General features: G+C 39.3%; 1 protein-coding gene across 2 annotated transcripts; it reads right to left on the bottom strand.

The window, feature by feature from the left end:
- Positions 1-1,265: 1,265 nt before the first annotated feature.
- On the bottom strand, positions 1,266-9,284 carry LOC110959150 (transcription factor E2F5-like). Of its 2 annotated transcripts, none has more exons than XM_051944917.1 (10): positions 9,196-9,284; positions 8,538-8,709; positions 6,503-6,612; positions 6,243-6,398; positions 5,003-5,046; positions 4,353-4,417; positions 3,959-4,262; positions 3,486-3,527; positions 3,326-3,370; positions 1,266-1,479 (listed from the first exon to the last, which is right to left on the bottom strand). In XM_051944917.1, the coding sequence occupies exons 1-10, from the start codon at positions 9,219-9,221 to the stop codon at positions 1,364-1,366; spliced, it is 1,080 nt and encodes a 359-aa protein (XP_051800877.1). In that variant the 5' UTR covers positions 9,222-9,284; the 3' UTR covers positions 1,266-1,363. The 2 variants fall into 2 exon arrangements, with proteins under 2 accessions (XP_051800877.1, XP_051800878.1); XM_051944918.1 differs by having other exon boundaries at positions 8,826-9,277.
- Between the last annotated feature and the right edge of the window lie 299 nt (positions 9,285-9,583).

Raw genomic sequence — 9,583 nt, 5'->3', positions numbered from 1 at the left:
ACTTCCCTGATAATTTCCCTCATAGTTGCTGCTAATATCAACAAACGTGGGTCTGATGGGCTCAGCTACCAAGACAGCCTGTTTATGGACAACACTATATAAGACTGAATAAACCTGGATTGCTGTTTGCACAGAAATACATATGCAAAGCTTGAAGGTATGGTATATTCATATAATAGTCTCTACCCAGAGATTTCATGATGATTGATTGTTTTTATGCGCCTGACAAAGCCTTGACAAGAAGCAGTAAAAATGGTGAGGTGCTCACTCAGCTGTATTTTTAGCCTTGCTGGTGTCTGTCAGTCCACCTCTTTGGTCTGAATGAAATGTCTCAGCAAATACCTCTTAGATTATAATAAAAATGAGATATTCTACCTAGTGGATGGACTTGGGTGATCTCTGACTTTTCTTTTAGCTTCTGCACTTCAATAAGTGGACCAGATATACTTCAAATTCATGGTATCTGTATCAGTTTTAGTTGTACTTTTGTGCTAACAGGCCAATATTTGCACGCTAACATGCAAACCATGAATGCATTAGCCCTCGTGTCGTCCTATGGGTCAAATTGAGCCGTTTTAAAGTTTGAAAATGTGGGGGAAAATACATATATATCCACAGTGAAACTTTTGATGTTCACATTTTCAACTTCTTTGGGAAACTTTTGAACATTTGTTGGTGGAAAAAAATATTTAAAATATTCTTAAGGAAAATATGAGAAGTTTTACTGATATATATGTAATCACTTTAGATCATTTCAGGATTATTTTTAAGGATTTTTACTCATTTTTTGGAAAATATTTACAGGAATTGTCTTGCCAAATCTGGTGGAGTTTTAAAAAAATAAAACTTTAAGGGAAATGTTTAAGGAATTATTGGAATTTTCTTCCTGAAGATTTTGCAAACTTTCATAAATTTGGGGAATTTTTTGCAGAATTTTTTGCTTTTTATTCAGACAACTAAACAATATTTTCAGTGCCCGTAAATGAAGACAACAGGAGGGTTAAGAGAATGAGCAGTCTTAAAGAGTTGCACAGACTCCCAGGCCTGTTACAAATGCTTATGTTGCACCAGTGTATTAAATATCAGTCAACAGAATTTAAACTCGCACATAAGGCAATCCAATCTATTGTATCATAAATTGAGTTAAAAACACAGTTATAGAGGTTCGATGCATCCCTGAGGCTAGTTTGTGGTGGCATATTAGGCCGTGTTATGATGTCAGGTTTCTCCAAACATGTTTGTTTTATCATGAAATGATGATGCAGTTTTAAAAGATCTTAATTTTATTATTTGTTAAAACCAAGTAACTATTTACAAACAGATGTGAAAAAATTCACTTTTGATGAAACGCAGGAGCTCCTGGTCAAACGTTGAGCATTGGGACGTCAAAGAGGTCACAGACGCCTTCGCTGTCGTCCAGATTACAGGAATAATCGTGGTCAGATGGTGGTGCAGAGAGATGGAGGAGTGGGGAAAAAACTGAGGAGCAGAGACAAACGTGATGAAAAAATATACTAACACAGGGGGTGCTCGACTTACATCGGAGTTCCGTTTCTACGGTGTGATCTAAGTCGATTTTCGATTTCCGGCGAAAATGTAAACAAAGACGTTACGTACATCACAATATGATCAGTTCTTTGGAAAAGTCATGAATACCAAAGACTTTCATGCATGTATGAATCATTTCACAAGAAGATAACAGAATATTGTAACGGGCTGATATTGTTGTTGATGTTGAGGTTTCAAAGTTTATTTTTCAGTTCGAGATTTACCTGATGTCAGTGAACGTACCATGTTGAGCTAGCTCACCTCTGACTGGCTGAGAGTCAGCAGTAGTGTGTGTTTGTGCTGCTCTGTGCCGGTATGTTGAGCGAGAAAGAGCTGGGAATGGCTGCGAATTTAAAGTTTTAGTGTTTCTGTAGTTATTTTGCCGTTGGCTACGGTCCACAGTATCTTGTGTGAAGGCTTAAAAAAGACCAGAGAACGAGATGAAGTCTCACTCATCATCACAGAGGGTCACTACAGTATGTTGCACTGTTTTCAGAACTTCATTTAACAGGGTTTCGGCAGAAATCAGCCATCCATCCATCCATCCATCCATTCTCTATACACCACTTTATCCTCACTAGGGTCGCGGGGGGTGCTGGAGTCTATCCCAGCTGACTCGGGCGAAGGCAGGGGACACCCTGGACAGGTCACCAGTCTGTCACAAGGCTACATATACAGACAAACAATCACACTCACATTCACACCTACGGGCAATTTAGAGTAACCAATTAACCTCAGCATATTTTTGGACTGTGGGAGGAAGCCGAGTACCCGGAGAAAACTCACGCATGCACAGGGAGAACATGCAAACTCCATGCAGAAAGATCCCAGGCCCACCCCGGGATTGAACCGGGGATCTTCTTGCTGCAAGGTGAAAGTGCTAACCACTATTCCACTGAGCAGCCCAGAAACCAGCCAGTGAAATTCAATGCTGTTTAATGCCATTTTAATGCTATACTGTAAAAAAATTTAATACCGTAACTCAACAAATTACATGGGTTTGTTTTGTTGTAAACAAAAAGAAAACTGTCCCTACATTTCACTGTTTCTGAATCTGGAAACCACCCCTGACCACCCACAGGCTGCAGTCATTCTCTGAATTCCATGTTTTCTAGCAATTTTTGCTGGAATTTGCATTTCCTCATTTCCCAGTTCGCTTCCACTTTCCAAACATGCAGTTTTTGGCAATGTACCCGACCGGCCGGGGCAATTATTGCAATGCTTCGGCATGTTTATGCAGATGCACATATCTGACGAATCGCAGTTTATAATTATATATTATTATTATTAAATATTTTTTTGAAAATGGCAGAAAGAATTTTTAATGCCACTGAGAATCAAATTTAATGATTTTTTTTTTAATGCCATTTAAGGCCTTAACTTTCGCAAAATCAATTTAATGACTATTAATGCTTTTTAATGCCCTGCAGAAACCCTGTTTAATAATGCTGATGTTCGTCAGGGTTTCGCCCTGGTCCAAGCGATTTATTATATCTAATTTCACGTCCATGGAGATGCCATCAGAAGAGTCTGACTTACGCTTGAGAGCCATAATGAAGGGCAAAAAGTTAGCTAATGTAGCACAATCCAAGGTGACATATAACCAGCAAATGTAAAAAAAAAAAAAGGTGTCTTATAGCACCGAGTGATGACGTATTTGTTCGTTCCACTAGACAACTCGTTCCACTTAACCAGTTCTGACGCAACGACGAAACCCTCTAGGTTGAGGACGTCGTAAACTGAAGACCCCCTATGATCGTTAAAAAGGTGAACTTACCTTCAGAGGCCAGTAGCTGTGTGAGTAGATCTGTTTTCAATTTTTCTATAAAAATTAGGTAAGACATATTAAATCATACATTAGTATTGGGACAAATCAACTGAATCAAAAAAATGAAATCATTATAAATCATTCATAGATTCAAAAAGAACGGCGCTACCTTTGATCGGGTCCATTAGTTCCTGCAGTTCCTTTGATAAATCTGTCGGTGGGGGTGGGGGTGGGGTGGGGGTGGGGGGGATATCGTTTTTTAAAACCAATGTAAAAGCTGAGAGCGCTAAAAGAATGAGAGGTGAAGACTTTATTGTGTGAACATGCAGGAAGTAATAAAACACAAAGACACTGCGAGCAGCAAGCACTAGTGATTTAGCAGTAATATGAGTCATGAAACATTAAATCCACTTTTTGTATTAACACTCTAATCGCAGAGCGTGGTAGCAAGTCTGCCTTTTTCCAGTGAAAATAGTTTAGCTGAGAAAAATCTCTGACGCCACTTTTCCAAGTTGAAGGTCGTTTAAGTTTTACTCTTTCCAATCTAGACTTTGGATCAATGTGGCTAGAGGTCGACTCCACAAAAATGAAGTGCAAGCTTTCTATTTCAGTGATGTATCGGCAAAAAAATAAAATACTCACATCCAGATCCATCAGTTCTGTTGGCTTCGGCGTTTATACACGATGATGATTGACGAGGCTTCACGTCCTCCATGTCCGTACGTTTAGGTTTGGTGTTCGCTGGAGCCAGACGAGGTTCAGTTCTGCTTTCTTTCTCATTTGAAGCAGACATGGCTAACTGGGCCCTCTGTAAAATCTCCTCAGGCGGTGGGACTGGAAGTACGACAGGAGCGGAGCTGACAGAGTGTTTGTTAAGAAGTACGACATCTATGGGTCCTTTGACGCTTTTCAGATGGATCTGGTATTTAGCTGGGCTGTCCTGGACCTGAAAGGGAATATATGCACACAATCAATCATCCCATCTGAATTAGAAGCGACAAAGAAAGACAGTAGGTTGTAATGATACAAAACTCACAGCTTTAGGAATGGGGACGTCCATCTGTGTGCCAGGCGGAGCTCGGACCACCAGAAGTGTGTGACCTGATGAGTTCCACACAGTCGAAAGTAGAAAGTAATCATTTGAGAATTCTCTTTGAGAATTTCCAGGGAAAATACATTTTCTCTTTGCCTCCATGCTGAACAAATTTGTACACCTGCTTTGCTCACAGATAAACTGGGAAAATATAATGAATCAAAACATCAGCCAATTCTGAGCTGCAACTTTACAGCTTCCCCATCAAACACGGTTCTCAGTGGTTTAAAAATTTGATTCAAACCCGACAGTTTCACCTGTTTCGGTGTAAATCTACATTTTAACAAGTTATACACTGCTGGTTTTTAATCCCAAATCTGATTTTTCTCACAGATACAAGTCACTGCAACTCAGTCACAGCACAGATGAGTGAAAAGAAACTTTTGCTTTAATGTTCATCAAAAAGCAAATGTGTCTGTACTGACTCAAAGGTTTTCTCCGAGGAATAAAAATGCATCTGCACATAAAGCAGATGGCACCGGCTTTGGCTTGGCTGCCTCTCTATTTGGACTTTCAGTCGCATCAAAAATATGCTGACAGCAAAATGTACAAAAGAGTCATCGTTAAAAGGCAGGAGAGTGATTATACATCACCAGTGAAGCAGCTGCAGATGTCCTCATGATTCACATAGGTCAGAGTTGCTTTGAGTTAAGGTACAACTTGAAATACTGCGCTAGTTAGACGAGGAACATTAAGGATTGCTGAATGTAGTTCACAGTAATTACCTACACGGATGCAGTATGTGAGTCATAAAACCACATTAAACCTGCCCAATTCCTCACTTTCAAAGTGGGAAACGTGAAACATTGCAGAGAAACACACAGATTTCTGTACTTTTTGCAAAATACAGTGGACTCTCGCCATACTGCAGTTAATTTTTCGCAGTGTCAGTGTATCGCGGATTTTTAAACTGCATTTTGTACTGCAGACTTTTCGCTATACATGGGATTTTGCAGTACGTGCGTATATATTAGGGCTGGACCGAATAGTAATTTCTGGGCTCCGGATATTCGGCCCCAATTAGTGACAAATATCTGAACATTTGGAACTCAAAATAAATATTCGGATACCACCGTAATGACTGAATATTCGGGTCCAGCCCTAATATATATAGAGAATTTTTTTTTATTTTATGGCGAGCTGTGTTGTAAACAACACTGGAGAAGGAAGAGCTGCCTATTATGTAGCCTGCAACTGGCAGATGCTTTTATTTTGACACACACAGAAGCAGCATTTTTGAAAATGTAGCAGGAAGTCATCAAGCACACTTCACACTCACAGTCCTGACAACATAGCATTTAACCAAACAAACTAGGCTGACTAAACTACAAAACATAAACACTAATAACACTGTAACACTAACAGTAACCACAATAATGACATGTAAACTCCCAACACCCCGAACTCCCATGGTGCATTGCAGCACAACAGCTCAGTCACAGCGACAGGCTCTATGATCACTACATCATTTTCATTACTTTTGCAGTAAAATATGCACTTACTAGCCTCAAAATTGAAAACAATGTAAAAATACATAAAAAATAATTAAAACGTATTAAAAGAGTATTAAATCGGAATAAAACGCGTAGCTCACTTTGTCCATTTCACATCGACGTGTGATCGCTGTGCATAGAGTTGCTCTGCGGTGTGTGGGGAGGGTTTATAAAGCCTTAAAATATATATAAATAATAAAATGAATATGGTCGCTACTTCGTCTATCGCGGGGATGTCTGTAACGTAACGAAGGCAATATACGAGGGACCACTGTACACAGAATAAGTGAGACGTTGAAAACCAACATGTATAAGTTGAAACATTGCTGTAAAAGGATATTGGCTGCAGTCTTCTTTTGTGTTCCTGATGCTCTGTTCTCCCCAGAGTTTGTGCTGGTCCAGTATAAATTCTTTCTGCTCCAAGTCCTCCAGCTCAGACTTCAGCTCCATCTTCCTCTTCTCAAGCTCATATTCATCTTCACCTTGCAGTGCACCCCTTGTTTGGAAAAAGCATATGTATAGTATCCAAAAACATAGTTTGCTCTACGCTTATTACACACATGCACACAAGGGAGAGTAAAAAAAACAACGACAACTCACATCCACTTTATCATGCTCTTGGACATCTTCCTAACCAGACCAACGCCCTCCAGCACATTTGTGATGTCGTAGATTCGCCTTTTCTGTGAAACGTTCAGGATCCTGACAGCCTGAAAGAACACAAACAGTCATTCCTCTACCACCTTTGCCACATCCTGGAAAAGTTTATGTTCTGGGTATCTGTAAGTATAAGCTACCAGTTGTAGTGAAACATACACATCATTAATGCTGGATATTTAGAAACAGTCCTTTAAAAAGATTTAGCCAAGTGACGGTGAGTTTTACTGAAATGTAACACGATTTTCTAAAACAAATAAATCTTCATTAAATCCCTCGTGTCCTCCAGTTGCGGTCTCTCTAGCCTTTTTCATACATGGGATTTGTCCCATTCACAGGAGGGTAGATGGTACACAAACTGATACATAATAACGCACTAATAAACTCAAAACTAAACCTAAACTAATGTGAAACTTCTTAAACTGTCAAAGTAACTTACAGGCAACAAATGAAAATTCTATCCACTGTCATGACAATCAAACAACTATTTCATAAAAGTAAAATAAAAATATCCAGACAGCTGTGACAGTTTGACGACGCTGATATGGATCCAGCTGCTGTGCGATGGCGCCGGTATAAACTCCTACAAACAACTGGCAACAGCAATCTAAACCTCAGCTCCTGTTGTGATTTTAGATATGATTAATCCAGGCTGTTAATCTCTGGTTTCATCACAGCACATTTTTATCTATTTCAGTTTAGAAAAGAGTTGAAATTTTAGGGCAAAGTGAAAGCGTTTGGTCATTTTGGAAAGCAATCAAGCCAATATTGGAGCTGAAATATGAAAAAAGTCTTCCTTAAATGGCTTCACATAGCTTAAAGTAAGTCACAAATAACAGCTACTATGGCTCTAGTCTGTGGAGCAACCTGCTGGAGGACCAGAGAATGTACATATGTTTAGTAGAAAACTTCTATGTCACAGTTTTTGCCTGACTTTTCTACGTGTATTTTAATTGGTTGTGGAACTCTCATTCCATTTAAATCACAATTAAAAGCTCACCTTTATTTCCTTTGTCTGGAGCTGCTCTAGTCGTGTTCTCGCCCAGTTTCTCTTATCGCTCTGCTGTTTTGCACTCGTAAGTTGCTTGATTTCATTGAGTTTTCTCTTTCATTATTTTGCCATTGCAGTTCATTCATTCAGGTCATTACCGTTCTGTCTTCTCTCATAGTTTACCTTTTTCTCTGTCTTCTCTCCCTGTAGCAGTCACAGATATTTCTGGCTCTGAAGCTGACCGACTAGTGGTTTACTTGCCCACTGCTTATGATCACTTGTTTGTTGTCAGTTTGCCTCTCTTATCCAGTTCTTTCTCCGTTTCACTCCTACTAGCTAATATAGATAATAAAATAACCTTGACTTAATGTCCAGGTCAAGGTTATTTTGTTTCTTGCTTTTGTCATTTTGTGTCACGTTTTTGTAATATTTTGTCCTTTTTTTTGTCTGACTTTCGTTGTTTTGATCATGAAGTAAAATATTATATCATTCAGTTCCAGATGACTAAATGTTTTGTGTCTTAGTAAAAAGACCCTGATCTGTAAGTTGTAATATGTAAATGATAAACAGGCATAATGTTGTTGAAATTAAATTGTTTTTTCTTAAATTTCAGGTTGCTCATGATGTTTTGGAAAAAGACAGCTCCTTAAATGATTTTCAGAATGTACTTTTGGCACTTAAAGGAAAAAAATGGAGTTGTCGTTATTTATAGACTGTTATGCTCTCATTTTACTGGTCCGGCCCACTTCAGATCAAATTGGGGTGAATGTGGGCCCTGAACTAAAATGAGTTTGACACTCCTGCCATAGGATACCCTGAAAGGTTGTCTTGTCCATGCCCAATGGTTCAGAGCATTTTTGGACCAACAGGCCAGTGGTCACAATGTTATGCCTGATCGCTGTATGGCAGACTAGATCAGAGAATATAGCGCAAATCAACTCATATTTAATGAAAATATAAAAGTCTGACTGGTCTCAGCTCTCTTACCTCTCTAAGGTCCATCACGCCATCTTCAGCCTCTTGCAGTATCCCGACAAACTTGGTGGTGAGCACATGGAGGCTCCTCAGACTCCTCTGGTATTTGGGGATCTGGTCTGGGAGGACAGGAGTCTCCTCATCTGCACTCTGAGGACTGACCGGAGGATCCATGCTGCTGCCTCTGGAAGAAAAAAAAAACAAATAAACCCTCCATTCTATCATGTACCTCTATGAAAGCTTTAAACTGTGAGCATTTAGCAAGACAACAACGGTTTAAACTTTCCATCTCTTGCTCACCTCTGGTCTGCAGCTGCTCACGTTTACAGTGAAAAGCTTCTTCTGGAAACAAGTTTTCGTGCAACTTTTCATTCGTGAACAACGAATATTTTTCAGGAAAGAGACGTGATTTGCTGAACTAACTCCGTGGTGTAACTCACTAGTTCGATACACGCTGATAACCAGTGTGTCCTGAGCTTAGCGGTGAGTTGTTTTCACTCGGTGTTTCAGTGAAGCTGTTAGCAAAGTTAGCACTGAGCTAACGTTAGCACGGCTGACGACGACAACCGAGTTAGCGACTTAACCCGAGATGAAAACAAGTTTTAACAGGTATCTTAGTTGGTTCACGGTTTAATTCTTTTTTTAAAAACAAATGTTCAAACACCCGTACCGACTCCTCTGGTGTCCCTCCCCCATGGAGTTATGGGAGTTAGGCGCGTTTGTACAGGCCTTCGCAATAAAAGCCCTTCAACCAAAATAAAATCCTCACATTAAAATAATACCATGGAATATTCCTTTAATGGTATCCTTTAAAATATATCAGACTAATTTTGTATTTGTTAATTATTGTACATTAGGTCCGCCAGCATGCAAAAATACTATATTTGCTAATGTTTGATTTAAAAACATGAACCTCATGAGTAAGAGAGATACAGGTATTTTACCATGTAGTGGTAAAATAATAAATATTATTCATATGATTTGTCACAGGGGTGGTACTTCCAGTTTTTCATTCAGAGAAGTTGGAATGATCTTTTTATGTCAGTCCACGTGTCACA

This window comes from Acanthochromis polyacanthus, chromosome 2 (genome assembly GCF_021347895.1).
Source record: "Acanthochromis polyacanthus isolate Apoly-LR-REF ecotype Palm Island chromosome 2, KAUST_Apoly_ChrSc, whole genome shotgun sequence".
NCBI classification, from domain to species: Eukaryota; Metazoa; Chordata; class Actinopteri; family Pomacentridae; genus Acanthochromis; species Acanthochromis polyacanthus.
This window is presented reverse-complemented; position numbering and strand designations above follow the sequence as displayed.